General features: G+C 39.8%; 1 protein-coding gene across 1 annotated transcript in view; it reads left to right on the plus strand.

Moving 5' to 3' along the window:
• Positions 1–7,681, plus strand: part of mmrn2a (multimerin 2a) — a 43,198-nt gene extending 35,517 nt beyond the window's left edge. The window contains exons 6-11 of the mRNA XM_049600708.1: positions 14–462; positions 740–943; positions 1,752–2,219; positions 2,483–2,846; positions 4,334–4,813; positions 6,253–7,681. Of these exons, the coding sequence (XP_049456665.1) occupies positions 14–462; positions 740–943; positions 1,752–2,219; positions 2,483–2,846; positions 4,334–4,813; positions 6,253–6,647 (2,360 nt within the window). The 3' untranslated portion in view covers positions 6,648–7,681. The remainder of the gene's footprint in view (positions 1–13; positions 463–739; positions 944–1,751; positions 2,220–2,482; positions 2,847–4,333; positions 4,814–6,252) is intronic.
• Positions 7,682–12,654: the final 4,973 nt, after the last annotated feature.

A 12,654-nucleotide genomic window follows, 5' to 3' on the forward strand; every position in this document is an offset into this window, starting at 1 on the left:
TTTTTTTTTTCAGTTGTAGATGAGGTGGATGAGGCCGTCCTCCGATACCCAGATGCCCCAGCTCCCCTCCCCGTCCCCCACATGATGGCCCTGGTCATGTCCCAGCTGCAGCCCGTCCTGGAGGGCTTCAACCGCTCCCTGGAGCACCTGAGCCGGCAGGTGGGGGACCTAGCCCGTGATGTTGCCCAGCTGAGGAGCAGCCAGCTGGAGGCGGTACTGGAGGCGGGGCTACAGGCGGGGCCCCCAGAGCCCCCAGAGCTTGATGAGACCATGGAAGAGCGTCTGGATGCCAAACTGGACGAGGCATTTCAGCAGATCGGGGATATCCGGAGCCAAATGGAGAGCCAGCGGACAGACATGGAGAGCAGGCTGCACTCCCTCCATACAATGCTGCACTACAACCTCACCAACTTTAAGACAGACATCGATATGAAGCTGAAACGCCACCAGAAGATGCTGCAGGTCAGTGGACAACAGGGACAGCTTTTTAATGAGGAATAATACGGATTCTTTCCAGTATTTATTAATCTGTCATTTTGTTTATTAATCAGTTCATCGGGTACTTTATACCATTTTATTAAAATGTTTCCCGAAATTAAGTCTGAAACTTTTGAAAGGAAAAAAAAACAAACTGGTATTTTAATGTTTTAATGTTCATGAAACTGTAAACAGCAGATTTTACTTGATGATAATTACTGAACACCAAAACAGTCATTTAACCCTTAGTCTTTGATCCCAGATCAGCCTGCAGGCCATGAATGCTACACTAACTGAGCTGAAGCTGGACCAGGATCAGACCACTGAAGATCGGCCGGAGGATTATCCCCCTACTCCCTTCTCGCCTCCTGCCCGCCCGCCGCCGCTGCCACAGCCCTCAGACACCTCGGCGCTCTGGGAAGCCGTCGAGCGGCTGGACAACATGGTGGTCAACAACACAGTGAAGGTGGGTCAAGCCAAAACACATTTAGATGGATAAAAAGTGACTAAAGACATGAGAGCAGTGTGTTAGATTTAGGGGGGTTTGGTGGCGAGGATTGCAGATTGCAACCAGCTGAAACTTCTCCAGGTTAGAATTCCTTCAGTGTTCATTGCTCAGGAGGTTTTTACGGGGAGTCACATTATCTGCAGAGGTCTCTTTTACTCTAAAACAAACAGACCTGTTGATTCATACCAGTAAAAACACTGAATAAAGCAGTTTTATGCTGTGTTTTTCTGACTCTGCTCATCACATCCATACGCCCACCCCTAACTAGGGGTATGGATCCTAAAATATCGATACTCTCAATACTACGTTTTCATTTTCAAGATCGATCCTAGCATCAAAAGAATCAGTTTTATTCTCTATGTTGTACCTATTTGTATTTCAAGAGTAATGCTGTCTGTGCAAACAACATTTTGTGTTGTCTTCACTTAAACAACTTACTCCATGGACTTTCTATTTCCACGTACAACATGCAAGGTACCCTGGGTGTGTTGGTTGTTGACGTTCTGGGACACTATAACAAGTTCTCTTCTTTCAAAATACCCTTCCGTTTTCACAGGAAAGAAACCAAATTTTGTGGTATGACCAACCACCCCTGCTAACTAATGTAGCTGACGCAAAAACACTGATGGCCCTGTCAGAGCCAGTGTTATCTTTGTCCGTTCTGGGCTACACTCTGGTCCATTTCTGCCAATATATCACCCTAAATCTTGCACACGGGACTGTTAAAAGATGGATTAAATAAATGATTGACTGTGTTGCTGTGCAGGTGGATGGCCTGATGGAGGACATGGAGGTGACCTCCGGGGACGTAGAGCAGCTCAGGCGGGACTTCAAGGACCTGGAGAAGCAAGTCAACCAGACGGCCCGGACCACTCAGATCCAGTACATGGAGACGGGGCTGGAGGTGGAGGCGGCGAAGGAGGTGGTGCTAAGTCGGGTGGGCGAGCTGGCGAGGAACCTCAGCCAGCATTCTGTGCGGCTGCAACACTTGGACTCGGACGTGGACTACGTGTTTGATGCCTTGTACAAGCAGCACAACTCGACCGGAGACTGCGACTGCAAAGGGCTGAAGGCCGCCATGGCTCGACTGGAGGGGGGCGTGGCTAACGTGACGGAGCTGGCCAATGAAAACAGACTGGCTCTGGAGGAGGAGAGTGGTGGAGGGGCGGGGCAGTGGGGTGGGGCTGGTGACTGGGAGCCAGCGGTGGAGGCACTCCAACATGGCCTCCAGCAGGTATGGAAGATAATCCCTTTTGTAGTTCTCTACTAAAGATACTGACATGATATATGTGACTTAAATTTGATTAAAAACTACAGTGACCTACTGGTTTAGGACATTATTGAGACTTTTTTAAACATGGAAATATATATTTGTGTTTTTTAAGATGTATGTCTTCAGTAGAAACCAGTGTGCGTGGAGCTGAGAGCCACAGACAGAAAGATAGACAGTATTTAAACAAACTCTGCCATATATTTATGGCTGTGCTCCTCCTGCAGGTAAAGGAGTCTCAGGCCTCGGAGCACAGCAGGACCAGGGCTCTAGAGCACAGCCTGGCGCAGCTGAGCAGCTCAGTGACAGTCAGTCTAGCCGAGGTCTCCGGCCTGAAGGATGCGGACAAGAAGCTGGTGGAAAGGATGCAACACCTTTCCGCCTCCTTCAACTCTCTGCTGAGAGACGCCATCAGACACAATGACCTGCTGGAGCTGCTGCTGGGCGAAGAGGTGCTGGAGTTCCTGGAGTGGCCCGTCCAGGACCAGGAGGCCCACTCCATCCCGGCCCTGAAGGAGCAGCTGAGGCTCCTGCAGGAGCAACTGAGTAGACATGACCTGAGCATCACCTCCCTGCTGGGCAACAAGCCAGGTATGAACCACCAGGAGATGCATTTACTCAGCTTACTTCGGTACAATTTAAGGTCCTCAAGTTTACTATTTCCATTTTCTTTCTCTGACAAAAGTCATAGAATAGTATGTCAAAAATAATCATGACAAAAATCACAAAAAGTTCATAGTGTAGTACATCATAAAAATATAAAAGGTAATAGCATATGTCAAAAATATCATTAAAAACAAACAAAAAAATCATAATATAGTATGTCAAAAAAAACATGAAAAAAAATCACAAAAGTTCATTGTAAAGAATGTCCAAAAAAAATCACAAAAGTAATGGTTTATCAAAAAAATAAAAAATTACAAAAGTCATTGTGTAGTATTTTTTAAAAAAAAAAAAAAAAAAATCACAAAAAGCTTTGGTATAGTATGTCAAAAAATCACTAAAAAACATTTTTAAAAAAATCATAGTAAAGTATGTAAAAAAAACCCCAAAAAAGTCTATAGTATGTCATAGAAATATTTTAAGAATTACAAAAGTCAAAGTATAGTTATTGTTTTTTTTCTAAGCCATGGAAAGGTATATCAAAAAATACCATTAAAACATCACAAAAAATGTCTCTGTAAAGGCACAAAAAAGCCAAGAAATGATCTAAAAATGATCCTAAAAAAACCTTTATTAGTCCGAACTTGTTCTTTTGAAACTGCTGCAGTCAAACACAGCTCTGTAGCACCATCTAGTGGCCACTGTGAGAAACTAAAACAACTCCACAACCAGAACTGCAACCAGAAAAGCAAATTGTCATCTGCTACAGTCCTGCAGAAATAAAACCAGAGGCTGCAAATTGAAACAAAGTTTGGTATATCTGAGTATCTACTGCTTCACTGGGTACAAAGTGAAGGTGTCTCTGCCTAAGCTGGCAGAAGCTGAAGTAAGCATGCTCACATTTAGAATTTCATGTCTGTATTTGATTTCTAAAATCAAAACCAGCTGCCTGCCTGTAATATTAAGTTTCTCCATTTATGGTTTGAGCCAAAATCTCAAGGCACACTTGTATCTATCACGTGTTATCACGACATGTTTTTTATTTCCTAATGTCAAATAACAATTGACAACCAACTCTTACTTACAAATGATTCAGTAATTCATAATAATTAATTTTCAACTTTTTAAAATTACATCAAAGCACCAATAATACATCATTCAAACAGGATAATGTAAGATAATGTAATGTGTCACACACTAACAATTCCCTCACACAAATAGGTTCCCCGTGAAGGTTTCTTTTCAATCAAATTAAAAAAAAAAAATGTAAAGGTAGTTTGCCTCTTTATTAGGAAATGGGTGCACACAAAATACTGTTACATTCAATTAAAAATTCATTCATAACTCCTTGTACGCCTTTATTAGATTTGAAACAGCAGAGAAATGTTGTGATTAATTACACGGTCAGCATCTTAAACCTCTTCACCATCAGCTCCAGTTTCTTCTTTAACTATAATCCATTTTCCTGCTCCCAGGAGACACAGAGGAGAAACCGCCTGCTGACCAGCCCTCCTCCTCCGACTGGCTCCCTGGCAGCACGAGGAGGAGCAGCGGTGGAGAGCCAGCCCGGGAGCGCCAGCTGCTCCTCCACTCTGAGGCGAGGCGTCTGGGCCACGGTGGAGACGGCAGCGATCTATGGAACCTGGAGAAGACAGTGGAGGAGCTGGCGCTGAAGGTGCACCGGCTGGAGGAGACATTCAATAACACCTCTGCAGAGAGGGAGGCGCCGCCCAGTGGTGTGGAGGCCAAACTGCAGGCGGAGGTGAGGTGGTTGAAGAGAGGGCTGGAGGAACACCTGAGGATGTTCAAGAACGTCTTCAGTAACGCCGACGTGCTGGCGGGGTCTGACGCCACGCTGGAGCTCGATAAACTGTGGCAGCTGGTGAAGAACAAAGATAAGAAGAGAGGAGGAGGATCAGGAAGAGGAGGAAACCATCGGAGCAGGAGGGAGTCAGGTGGGTGCACACTCAATTTGTTCTCTTTCTATGAGGTTTGGTCACACAAGTGTTTTAGGTTGGATTTGCCAAAATAGCACGACTAAAGAGTCTTAGAGTGTAAAAACTCAATAATAAAGTCAGAGTAGTTTGTCATAATAATGGAAGTGAAGGAATACAAATGTCAAAGTATTTAACTAAAAATCACAGAAAAATATCATGTCATACTCATCTCATATATATCATAAAATAAATTTCTTAAAGTTATAGTATACTATGTCATGAAAAAGTCGCAAAAAAGTCATAGTATACTACATATTAAAGGAAAAACTCATGGTATATATGTAAAAAAAAAAAAAAAGTCAGTTTAGGATGTCAAATATATATATCTAATAATATAAAATTGAGAATCTTTATAAAAAACTAAGTAATAAGTCACACTATAGTACATAAAACCCTTTATAAACAAATCATAAATATAGTATGTCAAAAAACATCCACAAAAATCAAAATGTAAAATAGTAATTATGTTCAAAGTTATAGTATAGAAAGTTATATTACAGTATGTAAAAAATCATTTAATAAAGCAAATCACAAAAAGCCATGGTAATGGCTGCATGGTTTCAATAAAAAATGTATGATAAAAATATTAATATATTGTGCATAATAAAGGAGTCATGGTATATTATGTCATAAATAATCACAAAGTAATAGCAGGGTACATTATATTTTTTTAAGTCATAGTATAGTCATTTAAAAAATATGAGAAAGCATAATAGATTACATTTTAAATTTTTCAAATAGTCACAGAAAAGTGTCATAGTATGGTGTGTCAAAATATCTAAAAAAACAAAACAAAACAAATCATAGTAACATAAGTCATTAAAAAATAATTTGGTACATTATAATTTTTTAAAAGTGTCATGGTATGGTTTATAATAATTTTAAAAAGTCAGTGTAGTATCTCATAAAAAAAATATCACATGAAGTAATAATATGGTAATAATTTGAAAAAGTCACAATAGTGTGTCAAAAAAAATAATTCTAAGTCATGTTTTTTTTAAAAATCACAAAATTTGTAGGGTCCATGATCATTTGTCATAGTGTAGTATATCACAAAAAGTTATAATTTTAAGAGTCATAGTATAGTATGTCATTAAAGCAACTCAGAAAAGTGTCATAAAAAACAAAGTAATATGGTCGATTATAATTTTTTAACAGTAGTCACAGCATGTCATAGAATGGTATATTGGTCAAGAATCAACTGTCAAAAGTAATATGGTACATTATGTCATCAAATATCACGAAAACAAAGTCATAATTAATTTGTAATAGTCAAAACAACCACAAAGACACAAAAGACTAAGTGACACGAAAAGACCACAAAGTTTTCTATCAGGAACAAATCTGTCAGAGTCGTTCACCTTAAACAGGTACCTTACCTTTCTTTGACCTTCCAGGTGTTGCTCCCGTCCCGCCCGGTGACTCTCTGCTGCCCATGGCTGGACCTCCTCTGAGTGTCTCTAACGGCGTCATCGTGTTTGACACATCACTGAACCAGGGTCAGTTTTACTCCGACACCGGCACCTTCACTGCTCCGGTGAGTGGGCTCTACCTGTTCGTCCTCAACTTGGACCTGAGCCTAGGCCCCGCCCACACGGTCCTGAGGAGGGGGTCAGGCGGCGCACCAGTGTCACTGCACCACCATGAGGTGACGGAGGCAGGGCTGGTCACCAATGTGGGCCTCCTGCCGCTGACGGAGGGGGAGGAGGTGAGGCTGGAACTGAAGGGAGGAGCGTGGGTGGAGTCAGAGGACAATGTGTTCACCGTACTGCTGCTCCATCGGACCACCTGAGGGCGCTGTGGACCAAAGACACTGATCAGAGACTCAAACATATTTCACATGAGATTTTAAACATGCTGAAGTCCAGTTGGTGGAGGTTTAATGCCAAAGCACCTTACAGTGTCATCAACAGGTCAGATGAGGTGGAGTCAACCCTTAAACTAGTCAGTGCTGATTAATGTGTGACTGCAGGGTGAGAGCCAGACCAACATGTCACACTACAAGACGTCTGGATCAAATTTAAACAATTAAACTGAGATGAAACTGAATGTTCTCAATTTTCTTGTTTGTCTCTTTCTAGTCGCTTCAACTGCAGTTTCAATTTCCTTCTTTCAGTGTCTTGGTTGTAAGTACAGAGCTGGAGTCAGGCCGTTGTTCACCTATCCAAAGTTTAAAACACAACAACTAGCACCTCTACAGGGGCTGTACACATGCTGCGTTTTTTGGCGCACTTGCCAGAGCAAAGCTGTTGCAGCGCACACGCGTTTCCAAGCACCTTTTTATCCCCAGGGCGAGACGTTTGCACCCTGAGATAAACGGAGTTCAACTTTGGGAATGCGGCAGCACACATCACATGTCAAATCTGAGGTTGCTAAGCGATCATCACCAGCACTGTAATGTGGTCCACTTACCAGAAATCCTGAGTGCAGAGCTGATCTTCTTCCAGGTGTTGTTTTGTAAGTGTGTACTAGGCCAAATATTGTAAGTGTGTACTAGGCCAAATATTGTAAGTGTGTACTAGGCCAAATATTGTAAAGCTCTGGCAGCCCTGCACTGAAATTATGAACTTGCTCTGCGAATTTACCACAGACTGATATTTACAGAAGAAATGTGTCAGCTGTGATTGGTTGTTCCTCGTCACATAACATGCGATGCACACTGCTGCGTTCCAAAAGTTGAACTCTGAACTCACAGGCGCGCGTAAATGATAGCGTCGCTCCAGTGTTTGAGTGCACAAAAGCATGTCGTGTGCACGGCCCCTAACTTATCATAGTATCTCATTTATTTAATGTGGACATGATCAGAAATGTGAAAAACAGTTTGGAGTTTTAATAAGTTACTGTACAAAAAAAAAACAGTTCTGTGGTTTTACCGTTCCTTTTTGTGTCAATGTTATCAATTATTTGACCACTAACAACTAAAAAGAGATTTAATACAACTAAATCAAGACTCAAAATGACCACAAAAATTCACAATGACTAGAAAGATACTCAAAGGATTAGAACTAGACTAGACTAGACAACCACCAGGACAGTGAAAATGACTAAAGGCCGTTTCATAGTCGACTCAAAGGCACGCAGACGTGAACGCATTTTATTGATACGCGACGCATGTAATACCATGTATTGCCAGCAGGGGTGATGATGCAAGCGACGTACTTGAAATGAACCACTTTGTTATTCACAGAAGAAGCAGGTCTGAAATATGGCGGGCGAGGAGGGAAAACTTTGCGAACTCGTACGGGTACACCCCCATTTACACGACAGTTCTAGTGCCCTGGACTCAAGATAGCAGCACTAGCTAGCCGGAATGTACCGGTGACTCTGCTACCCCCTACTGCGCTAGCGATGTATTGCATTTCAAGTGTCGCCCGCGTCGCTTGCGTTGACTATGAAACGGCCCTAAAACGGACTCAAAATGCACACAAAGAGACTTAAAAGGATTAAAACTAGACTGAAAATGACCAGAGACAACTCAGTGACTACAGGATTCAAGATGATTAGAAAGATACTAGACTCAAAATTACTAATATGAAACTTAAGATGACCACTAACAGACTCAAAATGACTAAAACCAGACCCAAAATGAGTGAGATACTCAAAAGGATTAAAACTAGAATCACAATGACCACAAAGAGACTCCATACATCCACCAGGAAACTGAAATGACTAAAACCAGACCCAAAACGAAACTTATGACCACAAAGAGACTAAAGACATACTCAAAATGATTAAAACGAAGCATAAGATGAACATAGAGACTGAGAATGATGGAAAAAGACTCCAAACGACTTAAAATTACTAAAGACACTTAACGACATTAAATAATAACCAACCACAGAGACTCAGAATTAGATGAGAAATCGTTCCAGCTTATGCTAAGCTAGGCTAACCTCGTCCTTACTCCTGCTCCAGAGACATAACTTCCTGTATGTCGAGCAGAGCAGCTACAGTGAGAATATTATAAGTCAAAAGTGTTTGAGTGATCTGTTTGGTGTCTGCTTACCGTCACTGATGAATCTTCAGCTTCCTCTCCTCATCCTCAGAAACAAACCTGACCACAGATCAGCTGCTGCCGACACACTGAGGAGAAAGAAACATGTCATCATATCATCTGTCTTTTAAGGGATTTGTTTTTTACTTTCCATAAAGAAAATATTTGTATGTGTGATGTTTGTAAAGTACCAGTATAAAGCCATTAAACACACAGAGCAGTAAATATATATTTATATAAGGGGACAGCTGAGCCGTTTGTTGGTGTAAACAAAGTGATGAAATGTGTTTATAGAAAAGTCAGATGATAAAACATTCTTCTGCAAACTGTCAGTGTGTAACTTAATAAAAAGGTTTTATCTACAGAGGCTGCTGTATGACCCACGTTTATGACACCGCATTGAACTTGAGCTCCTAACTTAGCCTTAAAGTTTAAGTGATTTAGGAGAGTTCTCAGAGCAGCTCTGAGCAAGGAAGAGACAGAAACTTTTACCTGAGTGAGGAGTTGTGGTTGAGCCTGTTGCTAGGTGTGGTGCATTCTTTTAACAGGTGTGATTGAAGTATTAAAGGTGTAAAAATGTCCCCTGTGACTGTTTTGCTATTAAGTATATCACTGGAGTATTATCACTCATGCATTAATGCAAAGCAGGATTTTGTTAGCCGATTAACTAGCTTTTATTACCATTAGTGGAGGTAAAAATGCTAACTCTGTCCTGCGGGTGGTGCTACAGGAAAAAGTTATGGAGGTCATTTTACTATAAACGGTTCAACCTCTTCAACAGTGTGTAGACGTGGAGAGTTTGATGTAAATATTTGCTTGTTATTAAAAAAGAGCAGCTCAAATTAACTTGTGTTCTTTTGCTAAAATGATGTTAAATGTAAAAATAAAATAATCACTGTTGGTGATCTTGAGACTCACCTTCAGATCGGAAGGCTGAATCCAGATGTTCACATACTATGGTCTTGTGGATTTATCTGGTCGTATGTGTTCGCCGTCATCATGATGAGTCTGCAAGGAGATAAAATAAGCAGTGAGATATTTATACTGATGTCATACTACAGTATTTTTCTGACGTGTTCTTAAAGATATTAATTTATTAACATTCTTAATCCATGCATGTTAAAGTGAGAATAAAAATCACACGTTGATATAAACTAAGTTTTAGATCTGAGCATTTACAATTCTGACATAGATTCACATTTCTTTTAATTTAAAAGCTAATGCTTGACCTCAGATAACAGTTACAGCCTAAATGATACTGGACATTGAGACTAACATCAGCCTCACACCGGACAATGAAGCACCACAAAGCGCCATTCTTAAAATTAATTAAAAAAAACAAAACATGAATATTCCTGTAATACATAATTAAAGAAATAGGTGTTACACCAATAAATGTGTTTCTGTAAATGAACCTTTCATATATCAGCTGATACTGGTTAAACATTTTGATGGGTATCCCTGAAATGTGTGGGATCTGAGGGGCATTCCAGGTAGGAGGTTCAACAAACTCTGAGTCTAACCCTGAACTCTGAGTTGATTTACCCTGAGATGGGAAACTGAGTTAGAGAGAGGAAAGTGTAAATAAGTTTACCATAAAGTTAATAAAAAAGTTTTATTCAGTGTTGTCCGTTTATTCATCATTTATCAGACTTACATAATTCTTAATGAAGATAAAGTGGTGGAATCTGACTGTGTATCAGGCTGTAGATACATTACATTATATTAATAATATATAATAATATATTTGTTCAGATTTAATCTGATGGGGAAAACACAGGAGGCAGCAACTGAAAAATAGGAAGATTTAAAACATATAGTCTAGGCTATAGATCAAAGACATAAAGACATGACTGTAAACTCACAGTCTGACCCAGTAATAATATGTTCGGCACTTGAAAAGACGTTGAGGTTAAAATACAGTAGATTTTAAAATGCTGGACATCTATTTGTGTCTTGACTCAACAGCATTCAGTGACTTTATTTCAGCTACAAATGTAGTAAATGTAAAGACACTGAAATGCTGCACCATTGCTCACTCAGAAATATGAACATATAATCCCCAATATTAGGCTATAGGAATTATGTTCTATCAGTGCGACCAATGACATCAGTGACAGAGATCATTAGTCATTGATACTACGTGTCTAAAGCTTCATACCGATTTTTAAAATTTAAATAATTAGACCTACACATTATGTGCAATAAACATTTCAGAGCTGCTCTAACAGACTGACAGTCTGATCCTTGTGCACAGTGTTATACAAAATAATAAATATAAAAAGGACAGAGGTTTGATTCTGAGCTGAGGGTGAATTCTCGCTGTGTAATATTTGAATGTAAAGACAAAAACTGATGTCCAAAGAAATGATTGATGTGCATAAACTCAGTAACTTAAGACAGTCCTGAGAAACAAACTAATATCCAGCAGGATTTAGACTGTGACAGACGGTAAATCTCCGCTAATTAATGTGCTTCGATACAAGCTTTGACACGGACTGAATGAATGAGGAAATGAAACAGCGTGTAAGAGGGAGGAGGCAGAGAAAAACTCAGGGTTTATTGAAGAAAACCTGTCAGCGAGCAGGTTAGGTTCACAGAGTCTGTTACCATGGTGATTGACTCAGAGTCCCCCTCATCTCAGGGTTAACTTACTCTGAGTTTTCACATAACCCGCTTTCTGGAATACCCCCCAGTTAGTATTTATGCTCGGATAACAACGGCGTGCGTCCAGTGTGAACATTAGGACTACAACGGTGAGAGATTTTCCCTGTGCGCTAAACTCAGAAAATGTTGCAGTGTCACAGCATGTAAGAATTATTAGGCTATTCAAGTCTGTGTAAAAAAGTCTCCTAATAAAGTTGAGATTTTCTGACCAGTTGCAATTCAGGTGTTAATTCAATACATTTTTGTATTTTTGTATTTTCACAGCTTCCAAATAAAATAAATAAATAACCAAATGGATAAAATAAATAATTTTAAAAATCTGATAATTATTATATTAAGAGTTAATTTACAAAAACAGATAAATGCCATTCTTAAAATTAATAAAAAAAAACAAAACAAAAAAACCCAAAAATGATTGATAATCCTGTAAAAAAAACAAAACAAAAAAAAAAACAGGTGTTATACAAATAATTTTTTGTAAATTAACTCTTCATATATCGGCTGATAATTGGTTTAACTTGTTGACGAGTATAGCAGCTTCCAAATAAAAAATAAAAATAATAATTAGATAATCATTATATGAAGACTTAATTTGCAAAAATTGATAAATGGCATTATTAAAAATAAAAAAAAACCCAAAACAAAATATGACTGATAAAACAGTTAAATCTAAGATTAACCAAACACACGGCGGTTAAAGACTGAAACTCCGTGGTGTCTTCCATCCACGCTGCACACTCACCTCAGCACACCTGGATACAATCAAAGGTTCCCGGATGCCAGGTCAGGTGGTGCGTTAGAGTCACTCAAAAAATAATAGGAAACTAGGAGTTACTAAAACGGCTCTAACAGTGTATCCCTGAAATGTGAGGGGTCAGTTGGTAGCCTATTTCTGCCTGAATAATGACTTCAAGGATTAATCGATTACCAAAAGACCTTCATTTTGCCCGACTGAGGCCTCATTAGTGGACACTTCTTCTTGTGTTATCTAGTGGTACTAAGTGCACAATACAGTCATCCATGTTAAAACAAGATGGCGGCCATCAGTCTGCATCTGATCCTGACACAAAAGAGGACAAGGTCCAAAACCTGATTATGTTTAATGGTTGAAACTTGTTTATTTATGATTAAGAACATC

Source organism: Epinephelus fuscoguttatus, linkage group LG16 (genome assembly GCF_011397635.1).
Source record: "Epinephelus fuscoguttatus linkage group LG16, E.fuscoguttatus.final_Chr_v1".
NCBI lineage: Eukaryota > Metazoa > Chordata > Actinopteri > Perciformes > Serranidae > Epinephelus > Epinephelus fuscoguttatus.